Source organism: Eutrigla gurnardus (assembly GCF_963514095.1).
Source record: "Eutrigla gurnardus genome assembly, chromosome: 12".
In the NCBI taxonomy this organism is placed as follows: domain Eukaryota; kingdom Metazoa; phylum Chordata; class Actinopteri; order Perciformes; family Triglidae; genus Eutrigla; species Eutrigla gurnardus.
In genome coordinates this window covers 8,615,177-8,640,414 of record NC_139926.1, presented here as the reverse complement: position 1 = coordinate 8,640,414, position 25,238 = coordinate 8,615,177, and the positions used below count along the sequence as shown (strand labels likewise).

The following is a 25,238-nucleotide window of genomic DNA, read 5'->3' as shown; positions in this document are numbered from 1 at the left end:
TACTTACAAGAAACAGTCCTGCAGTCAAAATGTTCTTGAAGTAAAAGTATAAATGCATTAGCATCAAACTGAAACAGGCAGCAAAAGTTAAAGGTACTAATTATGCAGAATGCCTCATTTATTAATCATCACTTCAATGCCGCAGCTGGCAAAGGTGAGGCTGATTTAAAGCACTTTCTATACTACTGTGTGGCTATTAGTTCCCTCGAATATATCTCATTGATTAGTTGATTATATTTGATAATGATAATCTGGATCTGCAGTGACTATAGTGCAGCAAAATATGCACATTTGCCTCCAAGATGTTGTGGACTACAAGTCTAAATAAATAAAATGGGAATGCTCAAGTACAAGTTCCTCAAAAGGACAGTACTTGATTAAATGTACTTTGTTACATTTCACTGCTGCACAACTCTTGTAAATTAAAAGTAGTTGCTAAAAGGGGACTGTGGCATGTAATCCATTTGTGCTGCCTCCATTATGTCACATAGTTGACTACATCTGAGGTGAAGGATGAGCTCATCGTAGACGAGGCCTCCAGCAGCTCCAAGTTCCCTATCAGATCGTCTGGTTGTTGTGTCTCAGCAGGATAAGAAGGATCCTCCCCAACAAAAACTAGCAACTCCAAAGATGTACGCTTTACCCTTTGAAGGGCAGACGAGGCTGTCTGAAATATGGAAGAATCTAAAAGGAACATGAACAATAAATGGTTCAAGTTCCATGAATAAAATAAAAACTCATTGTTACACACACATTGGGTTTTTATACACAAACATTTTATTCGGTTAAATAAAGCAACGATCTAATAAGAACAGAGTTGTGAAATGAGGAGAGGGTGCGTAAAAGGAGCAGCCGGTACAGAGGGCTATCATTACACACAAACAAAACTTTTCCAAATATTTAAAACGTGATGACTTGCTCTGCATTCTTCATATCAAGGCTTGCCTGATCTCAGCGGTGCCTTACAGGGAACACTCAAAAAGAGTTTAAAACAAACAAAAAGAAAACATACAGACTCTACAATGTTCCTCTTATTTCTCCTAGTTTCATGCTCATTACTCAAATCAGGGTGAATTAAGTGGCATCAAACAGAGGCTGAATGTGGCCCGTGTTGGACTTTTACCCTGGGAAACATCACTGTTGCTAAATAAAAACTGAATCGGTCAGAGTTAAGAGACGACGACGGACAGCAAAGCGGAGGGCACACAGATTTGTATTTACAAGGCGTAATCCAGCTCGTAGCGGACGTACATGTTCTTCTCGTCGTTGTAGACTTGTGGGTAGTGTGCGATGAGAGCGTCCTGAGAGCCGATGTAGATGGAATTATAAATCTTCCAGTAGACGTCTCGCACCTTCCTGGCCGGATGGAATAAACCCTGGAGATACGAGCAACGCAACAGTTAGAGGCACATTCACAATGACTTTTGGGTTTGACAATCACAACTAATCCAACATTTTCATTTCAAGAGTGAAAAAAATTATTAATTTTAAACAAATAAATTTTTTAATCAATTAAAAATAATGACAAAATGCATTTATTTTGTCCAATCAAGTAGCACCAAAAGCAAGGCAATTCTCAAATTTGAGATCCCATTACAAGTGTGTGGTATTATCTAATATACACAAAACACAATTACTTTTTAATAATTAACAATTATTAAGTCCATCAAAAATAAAACAGCTTTTCATGTTCCTCTTCTAGGGTGCAGGCTTTTCTATCGTTTTCCACACTGCTCACTTTTTCTAATCTAATCTAAGACCTAGCTTCTCCATGATGGTCGTGGGTGTCCGTACCTGTAAGCAGTACTGCAGCATGCGGCACGGCCCGATGGCGACCCTCAGCCCCTCCAGGGCGCCCATAACCGCCTGGATCACATGAGGCGACGTCTCAAATACGTTGGGCCACACGTAGTTCAGCAAGTGGTTCAGGGAGTCTTCACAGCCGAAACCGTAGACGCCCAGGGACATGTGCTGGACTACCGCGCTGGCTGTCTGTCTGTGGACCAGGTCTCTGCAGGGCGATGCATGAACAGGGTCAACAGAAATTATAAACCACAAACTACGTGTTCATCCAACTCATCCAAAATAATAGTGTACAGTGAACACATTTGTTCACAGTGAGTTGAGGGGAACTGAGAATATAGAAACCCGTTGCTTCAGACGTACCTGTCCATGAGTGCGTCCTCCAGCAGCGGCGTGACAGCGTAGATGTAGTCTTTGCCCATCTCTCCAATGTACTCGAACAAGAAGGAGAGGGACTTGAGCACGCCGTTCTGCACATTGAGCTCAGGCACGCGGTATTCGTTCATGAGCGCCGGCAGCACCGTGAACGGTGAACAAGTCTCTGCGACGATGGCGATGGCCACGGTCGTGCAGACTCGGTTCTGACGCTCCTGGACCTTCAGGTTATTGAGCAGAGTGGCCAAGACATCATGGGGGCTAAGAGTTAAGAGAAAAGGGAAAGTTTTGTTTATTTTAAAATATAAACAGACCATGACAGGGTTTCTGCTAGCCCCACCAAGTTAAATTTAGGACATTTAATAGCACATAAAATGCATTTTAATAACCATTTCACTATCACACAAAGTATGAATGTGTGATGGAATACCAGTTTTTCAGTACTTTCTTGCATTATTTAATGATTCATTATTTTCGATATAATTAATTTCATTTCTGTATTTTCTCAAATTAATTCCAGTAGTTTAATAAAAGGTCCGCCCCAACTACAGGCTGGGGAAAACAAACAGAGGATTAACGCCTGGTGCCTCATGTAATGTGCATGACAACTAAGCATAATGTAGGCAATTCTACAATATAAAAACATGCAGTTCTTTGTTATTAATTAATCATCTTAAGCTTTGTTGTCCCATTGCAGTCAGTTTATGTGTTAATGTCGCATCCAAACTGTGTATTGTAGTAACCTACAAATGCCATAAGATGACAGTAGCTACATTTAAACTACCATATGAGAAACGGGCAAATCACAGAATTTTCCACAACACAATCCTGCAAATGTTTCACAAAAGTAGCCTTTTTAGAAAATGAAGGCATTCTGTCCACTGAAACGCTACAGGGCTTTTAATTTGTAACCTATCCAGAAGTATTGAGGCTGTTTTAACAGAAAAACACTGAACTTATGAAAACAGAGTAAATTAGAAAGAAAGGTTGGTCTCCAATATAAGCCTACTATAAAATAAAGGCCTGGTACCGTCTACGATTGCGTAATATAAGTACAAACATATTTGGCATTTATGAATATTGATGGGACTCACCCAATGGCTTTGGCGATATAACCAAACGTGTTGACAGTGGCTCTGCGGATAGCTTTTTTGTGAGCCTTCAGCAGCTCCAGCAGTTCAAAACAAATCCTCATCCACTCCCTGGCCGACACATATTCAGCACCCCTAAAATATACACAAGAAGTTACAATACATGTACTTTAATAATGATCCACACTTCATTTCAATCCATATAACTTCAGCGTTTTGTTGTTTGTTTTTTTACCTGTCAGCGATCCTGCCCACCAGGTCGATACAGTTCTCCTGCACCTTCTCGTGTCTGTTCTTCAGGATGGGAGTCAAACGAGGAAGCAGGTCTTTGATCGGTGGGGTCATCTTATGCATACCTGCAATCAGAGAAAAATGGGTTAGGGTTAGCCCTTTTCTAGATCAGAATCAGAGCTAAACAGGTTTATAAATTAAACCTAGTGATTGTTGATGATGCAGTGAGGAGACATACCAATCACGTTAACGATGGCCTTCAGTGCTCCCAGGATGCTACCCAGCACCTCGGGGTACTCCTCTCCCAGGTACTCGTACAGCACCACACCCAAGTGACCCATCAGCTTTTCCTACAGTGACGGACAAATGGAACATGCGTTAGTTTCCAAAATACGTTTTGTGGATAAGTGATCGTCTGTGTGTCCTCGTAGAATTTTACCTCCTGGCAAGTCTTCATGACCACGGCGGTACGGGAGATCAGGTCGGCAGCCTGCTGACGGACTTTGGCAGACTTGTTGTTGAGACGCCAAAGCACCGTACCACAGATCTGAGGCAGGTAGGGTTTCACACGCTTACCCAGGGCGTTCACCACTGTGCCGAAACCGTTAAGCATCACAGAGTCCTGGAAGAAAACAAGATGGGATGGAATTAAGAAAACGGTTCTTGCTAGAAAAAGACTTTGCAAGCTGTTGGAACCGTTCTAAAGTGTATTTCCTCTCACCTCTGTTGTCTGCTCCTGGAAGGCGTACAGGATACCGTCGATCAGCTGTTCCTCCAGCTTGTGGTCGATGTCAGCTGCACCCAGGTTGCCCATGATTTTCTCGATGGTCTCCATCACCATCTTTCTGTACTGCTCCGCCTCATCTTTCAGGTCATCAACGATTCGGGAAATGATCTCTGCCGCTCCCACTTTGTTTGCCAGCTCCACTGTGGTATCCACCAACTGTTCAGGGGGGAGAGACACTTTTTAAAAACATGCATAGGATTTGTGTCAAAGCTCAAGTTCCTTAAACCCCCGCAAAATATAATCTACCACAAAACTGTTTTATTAGCAGAATTATTAAGAGTGAAAATAGTCATAATAAAAATCATGATAGTGCCGAGGATCAACAACCATCAAATGAATACATGAAAGTCACTAAAGCAGAATGTGTGATTGTAACCAACGGGTGCAGGTTGAGAACAGCCAAGACAAAAGTCAGGTCTGATAGCTCTCGTGTTGGTGTTAATCTAGCGAACGACTAGCCCTGATCTGAACCACGGACTGGTTGAACAGGCGAGAATAGTTCGCAGGAAGCAGCTTACATCTCAATCTTTTGACAATGTGCAGCAGTGACATATTGTAAATCAGTAGTTCAGGTGTTGTAGAGCACAAGTGTGGTGCAAAATGTCTTTGACATCTGTGAATGTCAACTTCAAGATATACATGTGTTGTGAGTGAGTAAATAGCGTGCAATACATTTCAAATGTGGGGTTTTGAGTGAGGGCCGTGTGTTGGCTGACCTGTCTGTAGTTGCGTCTGTCCAGAGCCATTCTGTGCTGCCAGAAATGCTTGAAGAAGGGGGGCAGGATCTCAGTCTTAATGTAGTTGGCTTCCACACCATCGGTGCCACAACACTGCTTCACCACCTACGAGAAAAACACAAGGGCTGGTCAGAGAAGGAAACCGAGGACACCAACAAGGGTTCATCAGGGTTTTCTATAAGTGCACACTACTTCCTAACAGTTTATTTCATATCGAGTTGCTTTGCACCCTATTGATGTGAGGTGCCATGGATCCATTTGAGCTGAGCCTAATTCATGAGAGAGAAAGCTTAACTGTGGAGGCAAAGCTAATGCATTTCCCCCCATGATACAGCCATTCTGCTGCAGGCAACTCAACTTGTCTGACAATTAAAGTCAGGTGTTGTTAGCTAACTAGTATTAACACCTGCTTTCACAGAATCAGACGCATTGATCCCCAAACACACTTTGAGATTAGTTAAGCTACAAACATAGATACACAAGTGAGTGACAGCGAGTTTGATTACTGACAGTGGCAGCGAGTGGCTCCTGTCACATAGCTGTCTAACTGACAATGGAGGGAATCTGCAGACCAAGGGGCACTGTGACTGTGGTGCCCCTCAGCTATGCAGCGGTTGCAGGGTTCAACTGCTTCTTTGAACCTCTTGCACCAAAGTACAGACAAAAAAAAAAATCTGTCCATCAAATCATCCATCAAATATATACATGCAAGTCATGCAAGCAGAATGTGTGATTGTAACCAACGGGTGCAGGTTGAGAACAGCCAAGACAAAAGTCAGGTCTGATAGCTCTCGTGTTGGTGTTAATCTAGCGAACGACTAGCCCTGATCTGAACCACGGACTGGTTGAACAGGCGAGAATAGTTCGCAGGAAGCAGCTTACATCTCAATCTTTTGACGATGTGCAGCAGTGACATATTGTAAATCAGTAGTTCAGGTGCTCTTTGGACCTCTTGACCAAAAGGCTTTATTTTTGTTTATTCAAGCATGGTTTGGGGAAACAGAAGTAATTCAGATACGTTATTCTTCTCCTTCCTTACCTTGAGTACAATCTTCTTCATCTCCTCATCAGGGGATTGGAACTCTCTGATGAGGATCAACATCACCTCTCTGGTGTAGTAGTTAGCATACTCGGCATCCATCAGTGGAATCAGGTAACCGATAGCTTTAAGGAAAGCAGCCAGACCCTGACAAAGAGAGAAATACACAAACTCATGGATTGTGGCTTGTAAACCATAATAAATACATTTGTCTAATGCTCCCAACAGAGTATTAATGGTCTTTCATGTGATCTCTACTGACAAGGAGACATAGAAAGCAAAATGTCACACAGGCTTAGTGCTGGTGATCTTCCCTCCAAAAAATGGACTTCTTACCTTTCCTCTGTGTTGTCTGATGCCCTTCCAGAGCGGCTTGAGGACCGAGTCAAAGGATTCGATACCGTAGGGTGTAGCAGCTTCGGCGAGGGCAGCAATAGCCAGGGCACTGATGGTCCTCACCTTCTGCTGCTCGTCCACCAGACCTGTGGCATCACACAGTCAAAACCAACAGTCAGAGCTTGAACACATTTCATTCCAGGCAGTAAAACTATGTTTATATGACATGTATGAACTATAGCTACAGACGGCTTAAATTAAAGTGAAAATAAAAAAATACATAATACAAAAGTATGCAAGATTCTAGCTGGCAATCAGGAGAACACTTCAAACTATTTAGGTAAACTACCTTACCGATATTGTATTGGCACTCTTTCTAATGCAACTGCTGCACACCAATTTCCCTTGGGATAAATTAAGTTCTACCATATAAACTGCACACACTCTGAGATTCTTCAAAGATTATCTTCACTGTCATTACATGTGTCATCAGAGTGTGTTGTGACTGACCGTGTTCAATAATCTCCACCAAGCTGCGAAGGTGGGGCAGAATGGCACAGCCCATGAGGATGGCGATCTGCTGCACGATCTTGATGCCTGTGTGACGGGCCTGCCAGGACTTCTTGCTTTTACACACAGCTTTGAGAAACGGCAGGAGAGACGGAATGCCCAGAGCAGAGGCCACCACAGCGAAAGCTCGGGCTGTGGTGTTTCTGACGTACTCGTCCATGTTGTCGATATCGGGTCGCATTGTGGAGATCATCGTAGCCAAACCAGCAGCCTGGGACAGAAAGGAAGAAGTCGAAAGTAAAACATCTTGAGTCACATCTCAAGCCGTTAAGTGACCAGGTGAAGTCCAAGACTGATCACAAAAAAAACCTTATGATTTCTAAATGAAATGTTTCAACAAGGCACTTCATTAATACACTTAAACTAGTTCATTTACAGTAATTACATAATATTTTGGGATATGATCTCACTTATACATCTCATTTCAACATTTATTTAACTTAATTTAAAGAGGCAATTAAAATGATAGACCTAAAATCTGCTAGTAAGATCAAAGATGATGAATAAAAAGGAATAAAATATATAATCCATATGGCAGACTTAATTGCACATCCTGTGTAATTGTTTTCATTCAAAGTCTGCACTGTACTGATAATGATACTGAGTTTTTCCCGTCAACAGTGGTAAACATTTAATAGCTATCAAAGTAATATAACAAAATGATGTCAATGTAATAACTGATTGTAACCAACGGGTGCAGGTTGAGAACAGAAAAGACTTCAAAGTCAGGTCTGATAGCTCTCGTGTTGGTGTTAATCTAGCGAACGACTAGCCCTGATCCGAACCACGGACTGGTTGAACAGGCGAGAATAGTTCGCAGGAAGCCGAGTGCGTGTAAAAAACGTCTTTAAAGTGCCCCACATTACCTTTGCCAAGTTAGAGATGATTTCTCTGCCTTCTACTCTGGCGTAGTAATCCTCGTCAATCAGCAGGGGCTCAATCACCACCAGGATCTGGAAACGCAGAGCATAGTTAGTTAAATTGCCCACACACACAATCCACAAAAAATACTGCTGATCTTTTCCCACTCAGAGCCTACCTTGTGTACATATGGTCGAACCAGGTCATCCAGTTTGTAGAGAATGCGGTCAATGACTTTAACCAGAAGGTGGCGCTCCTGGTCCTCCAGGGTGGGCGACATGAGTAATGGCAGGATCTGATTGAACAGGGGGCCTGCTCCAAACTCACGTGCTTTATCTGTAATCTGACGGAGAGCAGCCTGGAGAGGAGAGGGGGGGGGGGACGATCAGTAAGACAGACGTCAGTCTCAACGGATCTGATGATGTCTGTCTCTGAGCAGAGCATGATGGTCTACACTTCATCCTCTACTGAAAGCAGCAGCTCCTCAAAGAGGAAATGATTTAGCACGCACGTACTCACACTGCAGCCACACACAGTACAGGGGTTTGATCTTGCAATAGGTACCATTGTCATGCTTTATACCACAAGGCAAGTGGGGACTGCTTTAAAAAAGGGGCATATAGGAAATCATATGAGGACTCAAAGCAAGGGAATAATGACAAACCTTTCTCATGGGTGGAGTTCCATTCTTAATCTTCAGCAGCAGCTTCATGATCTTCCTCTCTTTCTGCTCCTCAGGGCTCAGTGTGGACTCATCCACCTCCACCTAAAACAAAAAAAGAGAGCTAGCCATTAACACACATGTTGAACTTCATCCCAGCTGTTGGTTTTACATCGTTTGTTTTGGTTTTGTACTTGAGTTACTTGAGTTTTTGCAAAAATGTCATGCTCACCAGCAGTTTGTCAAAGTACTGGATGTCATCAGGTTTGAGGAAGGGGAGGTTTCCCGAGGGCTGGTCATTCATCTGTTTGGTGGTGCGGTCTTCTACCTGCATGTGGAAGCCCGTCATGCCACCAATGGGAGTCGGTGTGGCTGACAGCTTGCGGGCTGGAGTGCGAATTGGCACGTAGCCTGCTGGCGGGGGCAAGACCTGTCGACAAAAACAAAACATCAGTACTGTGATGACGTTTAAATGATAGTTTCTCATGCGTTTGCCACAAGAGAATTAAATTAAATCAATTTTAAAAAAAAGGGGCTATGGACCTTGTATCCCTCTGGGAACATAGCATCAAGCTCATCGTCTGTGAGAGGCCGGTTCCTCTCATCAATCTCCCTCTCCCACCTCCAGGCCTGCAGCTGCTCTGGAGTCATGCTCATCAGGTGACCTGAAGAAAACAGAATAGGAACCCGACTTTAAAAACACAGCAAACCCATTAAGGGATTTGAGGATTCATGTGACTAATAGAAAAGATGGAACCACATTAGCAGAATATAATGGAAATTGTCCAAATACCAGAATACAAATAAAACAAGACATAAGTTCTAGTCGTGTACAAGAAAAAAGGAGCAAAAGCAGAAAGAATAGGAGAAATGTATAATGCAACAAAAAGTTGAGACTTATATACCTGGTGTTGGAGTAGCCATGTTCATAGCTGGCGTTCCTATGGGAGTTTTTCCTGGGGTAAGTAATGGTGTTGAGGATCCCATCTGACTGGCAGGGGTTTCATCCCACCGAGACTTCCTCTTACTGGCCCCTGGGGTTGGAGTCTCGCCCACCGACTCATCTCCTCTGTCTGTGCGTGGCGTTTCAGCCCAGCCACTCCCGTGTCCAGGGGTCTCCCTTTCGGTCTTTGGGGTTTCGTCCCAGCGGTTCTTGCGTACGCTTCCTGTGGCTCCGCCATGGCCGGGCGTGGCATGGCCAGGTGTGTCCCTACCAGGTGTGGCAGCACCAGCAGGTGTGTGACTGGGAGTGGGGTCCCACATTTGGGTACCAGGGGTGGCCCCCGGGGTCTCACTGCCTTTAGGGCGGCCAGGGGTTTCATCCCATCGGCTGTTTGAAGGCGTGTGTGCGGGCGTGTGTCCTGGGGTGTGTCCTGGAGTCTACCACGGACCAGGAACATTAGATTAAAAACAGAAACTACAACTGAATAGTTGCAATTTGTCACAGGATTTCCTCATATTATCAAGTCACATTATACTCAGTACTTGCAGGGAATCAACCACAATATTTTCTGCAACTACAAGGCGCATAAAGTTATCCATCAATCAGTAAGAGGCCAAAACTTGAGCAGCTTACCTCAGCAGAGTTGTCTGCCTGGTCCCAGCTGGACATCTTTTTGGGTGTAGCATTAGAGGGGGTTTGGTCTGCGGTCTGATCCCAACGACGCTTACGTTTGGCGGCAGCTTGGGCGGCAGCGGACCCGTTGACGACTTTCAGCTCCCCAGCTTTGGCCTTCTCCACCAGTTGCTGACGAATCTCTCTCTACAAGAAAAAAACACCAGAATTGTTTTTTATAAAACAAAAACACAGGACTCTATTAGATAACCATGTCACAACTTCATATGAAGGCCATCTGAAAATAGCTGGCAGTCAACAAAAACAGTGGACAGCTGCTCACCTCCTCTTTGGACAGGTTCTGCTCCAACATGACGTCCACGTACGACCTGACCTGCAGCTTGGGGTCCGGTGTTTTGCCCCCTGCGCGAGAGAGCACGAACAAGAACATAGGAAACTCATCAGTATAGACTCTAGGGACCCACGTTATTACAAACACAGTAAGCACAAACACAGTCAGCTAACCCTGACTCTCTTTACAAACAGATAGATTTACGTTCCTTTTTATTAACAGCTGATTCACAAAACATTCCTACTGAATTACATACAAATATACATTTGTCTTTCTTACATACAGTCATAGCATTCTAGTGAAAAACAAGCAGATAGCATTGAGAGAAGAGCTGAGGTTGTGGTGTTTTCTTAAAGTGGATTAAGAAGTTATAGCCATCACTGATGCAGGGGTCCTGGGCTGTGCTCTTCAGAATACGTACACTTTCACTGCCAAGGGTCCCTCTGCAGTCAGACTTCAACCGGCAGAAAAGAAGCCTAGAAAATGTCTCTTTACCATTAGTAACACTTTGGAAAAGGGTTTGAACTCACACACAACAGTATACCACCTGTGTTGCAATGATTTACGGCACTCAAAAAACAAGGATCTTCTTGGGGCATAACAAAAATAAAAATCATAGAGACCATGATTCCCAATTGTTTATACTAGCCTATAAAAATGATGTCAAGATTTTTGAGGCTACATCTAGGAATGACATTTGCACAAAACATGAGCATCTACTCTGGCATTTAAATATAAAAATTAGGCAAAAAATCATTGATAAATTCAGCCCATCTGTCAGAGATATGATGATAGGACATGCCAGAGCCACATTGACTCGTCATAACGGCACTGGTTATTATAAAGTACAGGACAGAGGTGACTGATAAAATAAGATGGGCAGTCATGTTCCACTATGAATGCAAGGGAAATGTTATCCAAATTTGTAGGAATTTGATAAGCCAAATAAAAAAATTAAAAAAAACTTAAGAGGCTCTTAGGGGCTCTTGTTGTGGCTGGGCTGCATCTGATTCCCCTCATAGGCCCCAAACAAGCAGCCAGTGGACCCTGACCAAACTGACAAGTGCACAGTTCTCTGTGATCCCCATAACCTACACAGGATGAGTTGCTGCACCCTTAACAGAGTGCAGTACAGGACTGGCAAAGCAGTACTGCTGTAGGAGAGAAATTAAGGACAGTTAGTATGGGCCTGTGGTATTGTGGTACACAATTTTCTTGATAACATATTTCTATTTTACAGAGAGAGTTGTAAAATAAAAATATATTAACACAACAACTTTGTACAACGAACTCTCTCTACATGCAGGCTTCAGATAATGCCCTACCTAGACCAAACCTGAAGCATTCAGGCCATTTAAGCTCATATCGTCAGTGGAAGTGAAGATGCAATAAAAATGGAAAGAAACTAGCTGGCTCAGGCTCTGGCAGGGATCTACACTTCCAGGCACAGTTTGAAGTTTTGCAAATTTATAAAACGGTTCCTACATGACAATACAGATAATCTAAACCCCAATAAGCCTCATCTTCAGATCTGTAATAAAAGCTGGGAACGACTATCATAAATTGTCATGTCTTGTGCTGAGGCCCAAGGATTTATTAAGTTTGACAAGCCAACAGAGGTGGTTAACTTATGACAGGACGCTTATATTACAGTCCAAAGGGAACCTGAGAAGACAAATTAGGCCTGATTACGACATTTATGCCATTACATGACCTAGATGTAACCCTAATGATCCAGAGTTGACTATGCCAAAGGGACCAAGATTTGTCTTCTCTACTGCATGCCTTGGGATCTAAAAGCTCCATCTGTAAGTTATTTGTCATAATTTACTGAGCAAAGCATGACATAGCACCAGTCACTGGCAGGTGATTACACCATAGCAAACCCTCAAACTTACATTTCATCCTTATGGGCGACAACAAGGACATTGCCCTTTCCCATCATAATTTAGGCTGACGCTCACATGGGACTGTTAACCCTTCGACTCACACACACAATCCAGTTGCGCCCCACGTTTGTTAGGTGAATTCCCCCCTTGAACATGAAACACCTAACCGCCACTCCTACTGAAAAGCATGGTATCCCTGCAGTGGGTTTCACTTTATTATATTGCACACGAAAGATCATAAAAAGAAAACTTTCCAAACCGGAACACTGAAAATAAACTTTGAGCCCATACTGACATTTGCAGCAAAGTTGGAAGGTGGTACAAATGTAGACCATATATTAGGAGGAAAACATACAATGTCACAAACTGTTCTTGGACCACAGAGGATTGACCACGAGGAAGGCATCAGTCTGGGAGGCAAGCTATTGCATTGTGGTCGAAGGGTTAAAACAGCAAAACTATGGGTGTAAAACCATTTGTAGTCATGGGGGTCACAAAAAAGTGAACCGTGAAAAGGGGGAGGAAATGGGGAAGGTGTAATGAAGTCAAAAATTAGCTAAATTTACCATCTGCAAAAGGATCGAGACGCTCAGGTGAGATGATCATCTGTCTGCGCCGGGCTTTGTATTCATCTTCCCGCTCCGCGATCTTCTGTGGACGATGCTCTGCAAATGGGTCATACTGCAAAACAAAGAAAGGGTGTAAGTGTGTTTCTAAACAAAAACGTAGAAGGCCTGGTTCAAAGAATAATAATTAAAAACTATATTGCTTGAATTTTGCTTCATCGCATGGCATAAAAAAAACTCACTTTGACACCACACAGAATGTATTTGACAGCAAGAACACCAGGATAAATACATGTGTGCAAGACATAATAAATCAACACATACTTGCTCGTCTGACTGAGGAATGGCATTGAGTATTGCCACTGGAGCATGGTACCCTGGCTTCTTTTGACCCAGCAAGCTTGTCGATGAATCCTCTTCATCATCCTGAGGAAGGAAAGAAACAGCAGTCTAGTTTAATCTCACCAAAATGGAAAGACACTCCTAGCTCATATGCGACAGGCAAAGGGGAGCCATCAAGATAACCCCCAAAACAAATGTGGAATTGTGATTTAAAGTTACAGTAAAAAAAAACGTATCAGTAACAGTATTTGACACTATTTAGATAAAGAAAGATTTTAGTTTATAAGGCAACACTGTGCAACTACTCAGGAGGTAAACATCCATGCCCTGGGCAGTACCTCTTCCCCCACTGGCCCTGGGTGTGAAAACACTCACCTCCTCTTGTTCATTGGCAGCAATGGAAGTGACATATCCAGCAAAGCGGCTGTCGCTGCCTCCATAGATCTCCTGGTCAAAAAAGCCAGTGGAGTCAAGGCCCACTCCCTGATCTCCTTCCTCAAGCAGGGTAGCCTTCATCCCCTGGATCTCCAGGATCTGGGCCTCGATATCTACAGAGTAATGAAGAAAAAAAAATTGAGGGGACAGAGTTTACATAATTGCCCAAACAGCCACCCGTGCAGTACAAAAATAACTATAATTATCAGTTTAACACTAATTAACAACAAGCTGTGGTGTAACACACGTACATTACTCAAGTGCTGTGCTTAAGTACTAATTTCCAGTACCTGTACTCCTAGGGAAATGTTATCCAACACAAACCAAATGAAGATTTTATATAATGTTTTATCATAAAATAAACCTTGCAGCAGAAACAATAAGGAGATAGACAGAATATTAAACGGCAAACATACCAGTCGCTCCCATGCATTTTGTTACATTTGCGTCTTACATTAGTATTTTTGTGTTTATTACTGGAGCACTAAAGACTAAATACACTCATCAAGGTCGCAGGAGGAAGGGTGGGGATTAGATGATGTTTAGTGGACCTTGAGATCATCACAGCCCACGAAGCAAAGTGCACTACTGTTTAATTTTTCTTGTGCAGCAAATGGGATAGAACTGCATTCCATTGTGCATACTGTATTGAATAATGGTGATAGATTGTCCTTCAATAGATAAACAGATAAATTAAGCAGATTGATCTATAATGAAATCAATTATTAGTTGTAGTGTAATACAAAAGTTCAAAATGATTTCCACCACTAACGTTACAACAGTAAAATCCAGATCTTACACTAATGAACTGGAAATACTAATCTATTGTAAATGTATACACACACATTCATACACACATGCGCGCGCGCATATCAGAACAGTCACATCTGCGTCGACATTTTTCACTTTAATAGGCTACACTTTCCTGAGTATACTAACCGTCGGGAGTTTAAATTGAGTGCTTTTTTCAACGTTACTTAAGTAACAAATTATTTGAATACTTTCTGCTTACAAAAGGTACGAGGGCGAAAACGGCTAACGTGGCACAAAAAGCTAATCATTTCACTGCACATAACCTGTGTAACGTGTGGTTGAGTGGTGTTGTTGAAATTATGCTACCGTTAACTGGGTTAGCAAAACGAGACGCATATTAGCATTTAAATAACGCTACATTTGATCAACTAGAGTTAGTTATACCATAAAACATTTTAATTTAGCAATTCGATGAGTTTGGTGGCGAGATTGCATGTATACACACAAATTAACTAGCAAGCTAAAAAGCTAGCCACCAGCGCCATTATCTAAGCCGTCCGCGTTGCGTCGTACCGCGGCCTTCACCCTATCGTGTTTTAAGACCAAATCATACATCTGAAAGTATTCCACACACTGTAACACGTATAAGATAATTTCATACACATAATAATGTGAAGAGTAATCCGAGACATATGCTATTTGATGGTTTTATGCAAGTAATTTACCTTCGTGGGTTTTGGCGATCTTCGCCATTTTGGTGGTGGTTGTTCGTGTCTCTAACCGGAAGTATGTTAATCCTCTGTATCTTGTTCCGCCCGCTTTAAAGCCGATCTCTACAGAAGCCCTAAACTACGGAAGCCCTAAATGGTCATGCACACATACATTTTATTTCCTCTGTTTTCCCGTGATAACGAGATACTTTTCATCCGTTTTCTCGTGATAACTAGATCATTTCATCCGTTTTCATTGATCTCTATGCGCAGCCAGCAGCCGGGCGAGTGGGCAGACTTGGTCCTTGTAGCTCGTAGTCTATGATATTACGGTGGGTCAGAGGCATCATTTGTGTTTGAAAAACGTTTCACTTCTGATTTATTGATCCCGGAAGTTCGACTCTGTGAATATCTTTCCAACTTTACCGAACTTCAAAATGATCTCGTTATCACGGGAAAACGGAGGAAAATGATCTCTCGTTTGCTGACAGCTTTAGTGATTGAACATGTTTCTGATAAGCTTAAGGATGTGGTATGCTACAAACACATGAATAGAATAGAATACATTGCTGTAGATTAAACCACCCAAAATATATAAAGGAGTTAAAATGATCTCAAATTCAAACATCTACAGCAGTACAATGCAACATACCCCAAAACATCACAATGATCACACACTGACAGAGAACATTTTTACTACAGTATGATTTATTTTTGCTGATAAATACTTATATGTTAAGTAAGTCTTAACAGTGTGGTATTAGCTATTTCAATTATATAAAGCATCTCAGTACTCTCAATCTACTATCAATATATTTAATTGGATATTGGGCCTAAGTGACATAAAATAACAGCTGAATATATGGTGGGCAATGTTTGTAAACTTGGAAGTTAATGATCCCACTGCCTGTACGTGTGTGTATAATCTTAAAGTAGCCTGCGCTGAACTTGAGTGTACAAGGTAAACACGAGCCAAGTATCTCGTGACAGTGCTGGGTGTGCACAAACGTCAGAAATATCGGTTGACGAACAATAGGACTGGCCCAATTAAAACGCTGATTCGGGTACGGGTTATCCAATGGGAGGCCGAAATTAGTCGAGTGCGGGGGTAAGGGGGCGGGACAAATCTGTGGTCGCTTGCTTGCCTGTCAACTTGGATCAATCCGTCAAAGAAAGGGACGATGGCGAGAGGTGGTCGGAGCCTGAGAAAAGTAGCCGAGTGCATCAAACAGTTACCTTTGACAGCCAGCCGGGAAATACAGACTAGGAACAGCGTAAGGTAAATTATTTTAACTTGTAAACCTCGACTAAACATGGAAAGTGAAAGGGAAAGACACAAGCAAATTTAAAGTAGCGTCAGCACCAAAGATATACAGGTAAAAATGTATTTGCTGTCAACATTACGGTTCACGCTAGCAACATTTACGAACATAGCTATTCCTGGACCGTGTTTGACTTATCATCCTCACTACTCACGCTTTTAAGGCTAAGAAACATGCTAACGCGCAGCTGTGGTGTGAAGTAAATTTACTAAACTACACCAAGATTCCTCCAACATCACAACTTGGCCTGTGGTCAGTTCAAGTCTTGCGTAGAAATCAGCCTGTCATTGATAGAAGTAGACTAGTATTCAGAGAAATGTATTGGAATATAAAGTACAACAATTCGCCCCCTGAAAAGTTGTAAAAGTGAAAGTGTAAAGTAGCAGAAAATGGAAATACTAGGGCGCAGTTACATTCTGCAGTCTGCCCTCTTACCGTCCAGGAGGGAGTTATGGAAAGTTATGGAAACAATGTCAGGATGTTTTTTAAACATGTATCAGCTGCTGCGACTGTGGTGTATTGCAATATCTACTGGCATACATTTTTGTCTGGGGTTTAAAATTCTACACAGGAAAGTTTGTGAATGATGACTGCCAGGTGTAAGGTGAGGAATGCCTCTAGTACAATGTCTTTGAAGGTGGTAATTTACACAGAAAAAGAATGGTTGATCAAAGAATGCATTTGTCGGTGATTTGAACAGTTTCTTTGATGGTTGAAACATTACCTTTGCAACATATGGGGGTTTACAGTATTTGGTGTGCAAACTACCCTTTTGTCCTGCGTCTGCACCCCATTGGGGTTTGATGTGCACACTGTCCTCCTTCTTTGCTCTCTAGTCCAAGTTTCTCAACCACAGCTCTCCATATTTGGACCCATACATAGAGTACATGGACTTGGCAGTTTGAGGTCAGTGCCATGTGTCAGCTGTATCACGTTTCAGGTAGTAAGTAGTGAATGGGCTCCCTTTAAGAGGCCAGCAAGCCAGTAACGGGACAGGAATTCCAAACAGCAGGTCATGAGATGCACAGAATATTTTTTATGGGTTTAAGCCGATGATGACATGGATCTTGTCATATCACATTAAATGGTGGTGACACGATGGCTGATTAAATCTTAACTCATGCCCTGTGAGCTGAGCCAGGGTTGTTGAGGAACAGGGTGTTACAGTTGGTGACCCTCAAGTTCAAGACCTTTATTTGCCCCTGGGAGACAATTCAGTTTGCCACAGTATCCAAAAAACAAAGAATAAATCAAATGGTTTGACAAATCCCCCCAGTGGTGATTAGTCTGCAGGACCTGGGTTGAATTATATAATAGCTCGAACAATCATATCAATCATAGCTTCTGTGGAGGGTATATGCCAGTTTGTACCCATCCGGGATTAATGGAGTCCTCCCATTCATGGTGTTCCAGAAGATCTGACCCGGGGCTTTTTTCATTATCTCACTGATACCTACTAATCAGTAAAGCAGCACTATAGAAAAAGAGGAATATAACTACTATGTATTATTATTATTATAAAGTTTGATTCATGGTCAAAGTGATATTCCGGTGACGGTTGCAACTACAATTTCTTCATTTTGTCCGATCAAATGTATTAAATATCTAAACCAGTAAAACCAGCAAATCCTCTCATTTTAAGAGTTTGCTTGCCATTTTTGCTTGATTAATGGTTAGTAATTAATTGTCAAAATTGTGGCAATTGAACAATGAATTGATCAACCACTGTCAAAATACTCCAGCTGATTGACTTTAGCCCATGATATTACCTTCCAGCACAGGGTTGAACTGTAGTGCAAAAACACTGGACTTCCATTTTGTTTTTACTAGAACATTTGGGCTCACTGCCCTTGGTGTGCTATGTAAAGACAGTCCATTATTACTAGTAATTCCCATGACCTGTGTTACAATTTACAACACACACCCCAGCAGCTCATGGTTAGATGTCTCTCACTCTTACTAGACTAATAATTGAAAGTGAGAACCTTGAAGCACAGACACACCTAAACTTACTTTAACTTATTGATATTTGAATAAACAATTATTTATTGGCAGGACATTGACTTCGGTGTACTGAAAAGTTAGTAAAAGAGTTGCCTAACCTAATTCTGTTGTTTCTACCCCAGGCCAAAAGTAAAGTACATATATTTGAAATGTAGGCAAGCAGTCACCAACAGGGTTGAACAAGCCCAGATAGTTGTGTTGTCAAAGCTGTGTTTGAGGTCTCCGAAGCTAAAGATGGTGCACTTGACCATGTTCCATTTTAATTTGCTGGCATCTCTCACCCATTTAATTTTAATGACAAATGCTTGGCAGCTGTTGCAAGGCTTTCCATGTAAACCATTCTGTTTCCCAGGAATAACTGCTTATGTTGTAGCTTGTTTTTGTAGTCTTTTATTCCTCATTCACAGCAATTAATGAACACTGAGCTTTTTATTGATGTAGATCAGGACAAATCAGTCACTGTTAACAAGAGAGGGTCCTGTCACACTTCTGTTAAGGAAAATAGTTTAAGATTTATCTGAAGCTAGAAAATAAATGATAACAAACAAATTGTCCAACATTTTTTGTAGAAACAACAAAACAGAATTCAGTGTGTTGTTTGTGCCCTGTTTAGTGGTTTATTGAAGTATTAATTAAAATCTCCACCTTTTTTTAAAACTAGCTTGTTTGAATATTGTTTGTTTTGTCCTCAGATACCTGTCGTCATGTGGGATCCTAATGACTCGTGTAACTCCCCTGCTGGGTGCAGCCATGCCTGGCCGTGGCGTCGTGTTACCTGCTCGTAGCTTCTTCAGCCTGACCGACTCCTTCTCCAAGAGAAAGGAGTACTCAGAGAGACGCATCATTGGGTGAGTCAGGGCTGTTGGAGAAAGTTTTAATATATCATTTTCACTGTCTTTTATCTCTTTGGCATTTCTACTCAGCAAAATATTAAGGTTTAATTTGAGAAGTCAATATGTCTTTGTTAATTGTTGTTGTTAACATAAAAATAAAATCAATACACTTTACAGCATGTAGCAAACAGCACATTCACATTATAATAACTTAAAATCTTCTTAAATTTTGATTTGATAACTTTGTTTATCTCTTAGGAAAATTGTTGTGCGGAAGTTGCGGTACAAAGTAGGAAAGTGTGCAAATAAAAATAAAATATAAACAATAACGATTGTCAATTGGGTGCAAAAAAAAACAAATGTGCACAGTGCCACACAGGTACGGTTCAAATCCAAAATATATCCATTGCCAAAGAGTAAACAGTTAATGGTAAGAACCACATATATGTGTGATACATAGGGCATATACTGTATGTATGTACAATATTAAAGCATAATATAGCAATTTGCTGTGTAAAGTCAAGTAATGTCAATCTGAACAGAGAAATAATTCAATCTCCCTCTGTGTCGAATCCGAGTTTCTTGGTGCTTTGTTGACATAGCCGGACTGGCCACGCTTTTAGTGCATGTTAGTGAGCCGCACTGGCAAGCTAACGGCTCATTCAACGATTACAGCTGATAACGCCACCCTGACCAATGGCATTGTTGCGGAAGGCTGTGCCATCGGTGCGTGACCGTGCATGAATGAGTGAGATTAGATTAGATTAGATTAGATCCTAATGGGCAGACAGCTCCTTTGCCATCACTGTATGAATGTGTGTGTGAACGGGTAAATGTAGACATGTAGCATAAATCGCCTAGAAAAGGCTAGAAAAGCACTCTATAAAGGTTTCAGGGAAACACTGCAAGCGCTGTTGCCATTGTTTGTCTGTTAGCACCGTTAGCTGCGAGCCGCCGGCTCAGCCATCACCATATTGAGAGCTGTGGCAAGGCGATAGATATGCTCTGAATTTCTAATTTAGCACCTTTAAATCGTGTGTGTGCTTATAGAGGAAGTTGTGTTCACAGCCCTCACAAATCATAAGTTAGAATGTGAGAAGAGTGACTGTTTTATTGCTTGTGCCCTGTCTGGAACCCTGCATATGCGTTTCTGCATGACGCACTAAATGTCCTCCTGTGTTCCATAGAGAGGTCATAATCACTAAATCTGTTTGTATAAATAGACGCAGGTGGCTGCAGCTATTTTCCCCCAGCTGCAGTGATGCAGTCATGTAACAGTGTTGTGGGAAACACTCTCAATCTGTCTCATTCACTACATCATGCCTTTATTTTGTTTATTCACTGTTGTGTAATCTTCTGTCTTGCACTCTTTCCTCCTCCGTCTGTCTGTTTCTCCCCCCCTCTCTTTCCTCATTGACCTGCTTCAGACCTAACTGGATCATGAGTCTTCTACCGTGCCAGCCTTGTTTAGTGTTTCATGTTATGTCACAGCCACTGACCTCCGTCTGCTTCCTGTCGTGCAGACCCACTGAAGCTTATGGCTCTTTCTCTCTCCATCCCCGACTCCTCAGGTATTCAATGCAGGAGATCTATGAGGTGGTGGCCGGAGTGGAAAACTACCGCCTCTTTGTACCCTGGTGTAAGAAGTCTGATGTGGTGTTCAAGCGAGCCGGATTCTGCAAGGCCAAACTGGCGGTGGGCTTTCCACCTGTGATGGAGAACTACACCTCTCTTATCACTTCAGTGCGCCCCCACCTGGTCAAGGTAAGTCACTGCCTCCTGGCCCATGTTTGCTAATGCAGACGTCAGCAGATGACAAGATAAGTTAAACAGTCAGTGGTCTTGTGAGAGAAAAGAAAATGATTATGAATAGTGCAGCTGCCTACGGCGTGTCATCAGAGCACCATTCATAGTGTTTGTTCAAATAAAATGAATATACAGGGTTTATCAGCAGAGAGCAACATGTTTCAGCTTTACTTTACATTACGTTTAGGCTGGTAAAATGGATGCTGTTTTTGTTTTTTTTGTCATTCCCATGCTATCCGGTGTTATCTTCCCTTAAAAGAATAATTCCCCTACAAAATGACCCTCAGCCTGTGTAACCTTGAAAACTTTGTTTCTTGCATGCCTCCACAGTGAACAAAGACTCAAAGGAAAGGGAGAAAGGTCTTGGTGAATCGAAGTAAATCGGGGCCTCATTTAACAACAGAAAACTATATCAAAAGACCTGTTTTCAAACTCTCACATAACCCCTGCAGGTTAATCCAAGTCTCATTTATCCAGTTTTATGGTCACTATTTCCCAAACACATGCATCTTCACTAAAACCGACGATTGAAAAAACTCTTCCGCATAAAAACTCTCACGCTTGATCATGAGAGTCCAGGCGAGTGCGGAAAAGTTTAAATTAGGAATATTTTAGCGAAGATGCATGTGTCTAAGAAGAAGTGAGCATACGACTGAATAAATGGGACTTTGGTTATGCAGGAGCTGTGTGAGAGATTATAAACGGATGATTTAAATAGTTTTGCTGCTGTTAAACGCGGCCCCTATTTACTTCCATTCATCACTCCATTTTTTCCCGTTCTTTAACTCTTCGTTCACCGTGGAAGCATGCGAGAAAAGCTGTTTTCTCCAGGAATTCAAGGTTACATGGGTGGAGAAATGTATATAGAAATCATTTTATGGTTGAATTATTCCTTTTAGTAAATTTAAGTTGTTAAAATAATTGTATCCCATACTTTATTCACACACAGTATTACATACAGTATACCCTGTATCGGCTTGTACACGCTTTTACTTGAAGCTACATGATGTTTACACTTTGTAAAATGTTTAAGGTCCATGTCTTGTGCTTCATTTTGTATACATTTCCCCCAAAATACCTGGTTGATTTTTGGCATCTTCATGAAGTCACTCTCTCTTTTTTTCATTCTTTGCAGCAAACTAATTGAAATTGGCGTGTAAATTATGTTGCTTGTCAGGCATCCTGTTCAGATGGTAAACTGTTCAACCACTTGGAGACGGTTTGGCGTTTCAGCCCTGGCCTCCCGGGATATCCTCGTACCTGCACCGTGGATTTTTCTGTAAGTAGATGCCGTGTGCGTGTGTGCGTGTGTGTGTGTGTGATAATGGGTTCTGCACATGTCTGAGCTTGTGTGCAGCTGCAAGTATTTCTCATTGGATCAGTTTCAAACTCTGAGACATATGTACGCAATGAAAAAACAGCTGCTAACTTTTATCCTCCCTCCTCTCCTCAGATCTCCTTCGAGTTTCGCTCCCTCCTCCATTCCCAGCTAGCTCATGTCTTCTTCGACGAGGTGGTGAAGCAGATGGTTTCGGCGTTTATGCGTCGCGCTTCCAAGGTGCATGGCGATGAGACGGCCATCCCTCGCGAGCTCATGTTCCACGAGGTCCACCACACGTAGCGCTGCACAAACACAGATACACAAACAAACGCAATGCCTGATGCTGGAGAAGAAAAAATATGAGACGAGTGTAGAGAGGAAGAAGAGACCACCTGTGTTCTAACTGAAAACTGCCGTGCCTTTCTCACAGCAACAACCAAGTTTATTACCAACAGTTTTCTTTGTTTAATTTAATAACTGCTGTGGATCCACCAGCTCGTTTTCACCTTGGTGCTAAAAACAAATGGTCACTGGTTTCCATTTCAGTTCACTTCCATTATCAGAACTTAACAATCTGCGCCTGGTTGTGAAACTTGAGTTCATAGTCACAGTGTTTCTGTGGCCTAGCAGTGCTGTTGGTCATTGTATGTCATCACATCTGTAAACATTAGCTACACATAATAGTTAACTACACTGCTCTAACCACCATCTTTGCAACCACTGCAACACAATTTATTTTAAAAAGCTGCTTTAAAAAGACACTTTAAATGTATATATCTTTGAAAAAACAGGATGTGCAGTCGATGAAATTGCATATCACCTGTGTTGGGATGCAAACAGAACAATGGCTGTTTGCTGTTGTATGAGAGGAAGGAGCGTTTTTTAAAGATGTTGGTGTGGAGGATAAGTGACCCCATGGGAAGCTGCAGTGTGGTGATAAATCATCAGTATGGAGGACTTCATAATGGGGTATTTCAAGCTCCACGCAAGAGTGCAGGCAAGAAATGTTAATGTACAGATTCCAGGATTTTGACTGCTGCAGTAAAGCTGTGGGGTCGACGAAGCTTCAAGTGTCAGACAGTTGCTTGCTCGTCCCAGGTCAACACATACAAGTCTGACTGCATTCTCAAGCAACCTTTACTCGGGTCGCCAGACACACAGAGCAGCATACTTCCTCTGACAGCCGACCCACATCTGATGGGAGTCAGGAGCTCAGTGCAGACGGATTATATTCAGTGTGTGAGGACTGAGAAAGTGGCACTATTTGGCACTTTTGTTTTGAAAAAGACTGTATTCGTTGATATAACATCACTCCAGGTTAATTTACTGTCCATTGACTTCGTCGGAAGCTAATGAGAAAAGCTCGTTTGTCACAATGAGCAGAGTTCCAGTACAAGGTTACAGTTCACAGTTGAGGTCATAACCTATCATGTTACAGAGGTTAGAGTGAGGGCAACTATTATGTTGTGAGCTACAGACGCCGTGATGATTTAAGCAGCAGTACCAGCCGAGACCAGGGTCCAGATTGTATTAAAACCCTGGTGCTTTTCTGTGATGACTTCAGTGTGAAGGGCACAAAGCAACTAAATACGTTAATGTTTAAACGCATACTAAAAAACAAAGTAAATGCCACATCCACCATGTCACCACCGTACGGTATGTCTAAGAATGAAGGGCAGGTTAGACACAGTGTCACTGGTATCATTCAAGGGTCGTTTATTTTCATTATGCAACACACGGATGCAGTTGTAGCTCATTTGGTACAAAACCCCCCAAAAAGATGAATGCATTCCTGTAGTGCATTTATTTTTTTAATCTGTCTCGGGAGGAATGCAAACAGCAGCAATAAAAAGCATCATTGAGTCCACCTAGTCATGCAGTCAGGATTGTGTACAAATGACTGCAGGTGTACTTCAATTAGCTGTAAACTATCAGTAATACACACAGCTTAAAGGGTGCTGAACGTTTATTTTGCTTTAGTAGGGGACGGTGTTTTCTTCTTCTTCGTTTTCTTCTTCCTCATGTTACATATACTATGCTCTTGTAATTGTTAGGGGAACGATGCTGGACATAAGAGTTCAAGCTAAATAATACAGCAAAGTGTGCAATATCAGCAGTACGTAGGTGTTAATTTAAATATTCATAATGCTAAGCAACCAGTGTGTAGCCACTGTGCATACAAAGGGCCTGAACTCTGAACTGGCTGGTCAGGCGGAGGCCGGGTCGCACACCTTGACATGTCTGGTCAGTCAGGATTTCAGTGGCGCTCTGAAACCTCCATGATTCCAGCTGTCCGACCCACACCGCTCAGAGTGCCTCCCCGCCTACTGGCAGCACATTGTTCTTTTATTATATAACATTATAATCGTTTTATCATATTTATTATTTAGTTTAAGTGTAAATATTAATTTGACAAACATGTAAGAAATACTTATACACTGCTTTTAAAGAAAATGTGTGTGTTTCATGGGATGGTTATAAGGATTTGTTGTGTAAATTATGATTGTGTTGAATGGCTTAAGAAAGGTGTACCAACTGCATGATTCATAAACTATTTTTTCAACAAAAAACCCTGACTGATGTTTATTTATTTATCTCAACACAGAAGGGGGTCTATTGCCCCAGTTGGCTAGACAGAAATAGGGTCATCATGTGAGTGGTAAGAATAGAGTGGTACGGGGCATGGCTGCATCTCAGTCAGTCATAAGGTTTGGAAAGGTCACCGCTGCCAAATGGCAAATGTTATGTTTGACCTTTGACCTGCATTGCCAAAGCAAAGTCATATGTTATAGTTGAGTCAAGGAAACTCCTTATGTTTCATGTTGCAAATAGTAAATCAGCAGTGGTGGAAGAAGTATT

General features: G+C 42.0%; 2 protein-coding genes across 6 annotated transcripts; one reads left to right on the top strand and one right to left on the bottom strand.

The window, feature by feature from the left end:
* Positions 1 to 754: 754 nt before the first annotated feature.
* On the bottom strand, positions 755 to 15,270 carry sf3b1 (splicing factor 3b, subunit 1). 5 transcript variants are annotated; one of them, XM_084022612.1, is made up of 24 exons: positions 15,109 to 15,269; positions 13,571 to 13,743; positions 13,178 to 13,279; positions 12,854 to 12,968; positions 10,390 to 10,469; positions 10,068 to 10,253; positions 9,397 to 9,871; positions 9,035 to 9,156; positions 8,724 to 8,921; positions 8,495 to 8,596; positions 8,009 to 8,188; positions 7,836 to 7,922; positions 6,910 to 7,180; positions 6,400 to 6,545; positions 6,064 to 6,210; positions 5,004 to 5,129; positions 4,222 to 4,443; positions 3,940 to 4,122; positions 3,739 to 3,850; positions 3,505 to 3,625; positions 3,273 to 3,404; positions 2,167 to 2,439; positions 1,795 to 2,011; positions 755 to 1,376 (listed from the first exon to the last, which is right to left on the bottom strand). In XM_084022612.1, exons 1-24 carry the CDS (start codon positions 15,134 to 15,136, stop codon positions 1,218 to 1,220), a joined length of 3,957 nt encoding a protein of 1,318 aa, XP_083878738.1. In that variant the 5' UTR covers positions 15,137 to 15,269; the 3' UTR covers positions 755 to 1,217. The 5 variants fall into 5 exon arrangements, with proteins under 5 accessions (XP_083878738.1, XP_083878739.1, XP_083878740.1 ...); XM_084022613.1 differs by lacking the exons at positions 12,854 to 12,968; positions 13,178 to 13,279; positions 13,571 to 13,743; positions 15,109 to 15,269 and adding an exon at positions 10,820 to 12,839; XM_084022614.1 differs by lacking the exons at positions 755 to 1,376; positions 1,795 to 2,011; positions 2,167 to 2,439; ... (7 more) ...; positions 6,400 to 6,545; positions 6,910 to 7,180 and adding an exon at positions 5,817 to 5,901 and having other exon boundaries at positions 7,813 to 7,922.
* Positions 15,271 to 16,215: 945 nt separating this feature from the next.
* On the top strand, positions 16,216 to 24,947 carry coq10b (coenzyme Q10B). Its single transcript, XM_084022477.1, has 5 exons — positions 16,216 to 16,372; positions 19,112 to 19,267; positions 20,824 to 21,016; positions 22,236 to 22,337; positions 22,512 to 24,947. Exons 1-5 carry the CDS (start codon positions 16,275 to 16,277, stop codon positions 22,677 to 22,679), a joined length of 717 nt encoding a protein of 238 aa, XP_083878603.1. The 5' UTR covers positions 16,216 to 16,274; the 3' UTR covers positions 22,680 to 24,947.
* The last annotated feature ends 291 nt before the right edge of the window (positions 24,948 to 25,238 follow it).

What these genes read in the sequence shown, in the direction of transcription:
- sf3b1 (XM_084022612.1), bottom strand. Translation starts at nt 15,136, where the DNA reads ATGGCGAAGATCGCCAAAACCCACGAAG. An exon ending in GATCGCCAAAACCCACGAAG is followed by an intron (nt 13,744 to 15,108) that starts GTAAATTACTTG and finishes ATTACTCTGTAG; the next exon opens with ATATCGAGGCCCAGATCCTG. An exon ending in GTGGGCAGGATCGCTGACAG is followed by an intron (nt 3,405 to 3,504) that starts GTAAAAAAACAA and finishes TGTATATTTTAG; the next exon opens with GGGTGCTGAATATGTGTCGG.
- coq10b (XM_084022477.1), top strand. Translation starts at nt 16,275, where the DNA reads ATGGCGAGAGGTGGTCGGAGCCTGAGAAAAGTAGCCGAGTGCATCAAA. An exon ending in CAGACTAGGAACAGCGTAAG is followed by an intron (nt 16,373 to 19,111) that starts GTAAATTATTTT and finishes TTTTGTCCTCAG; the next exon opens with ATACCTGTCGTCATGTGGGA. An exon ending in CCTGCACCGTGGATTTTTCT is followed by an intron (nt 22,338 to 22,511) that starts GTAAGTAGATGC and finishes TCCTCTCCTCAG; the next exon opens with ATCTCCTTCGAGTTTCGCTC.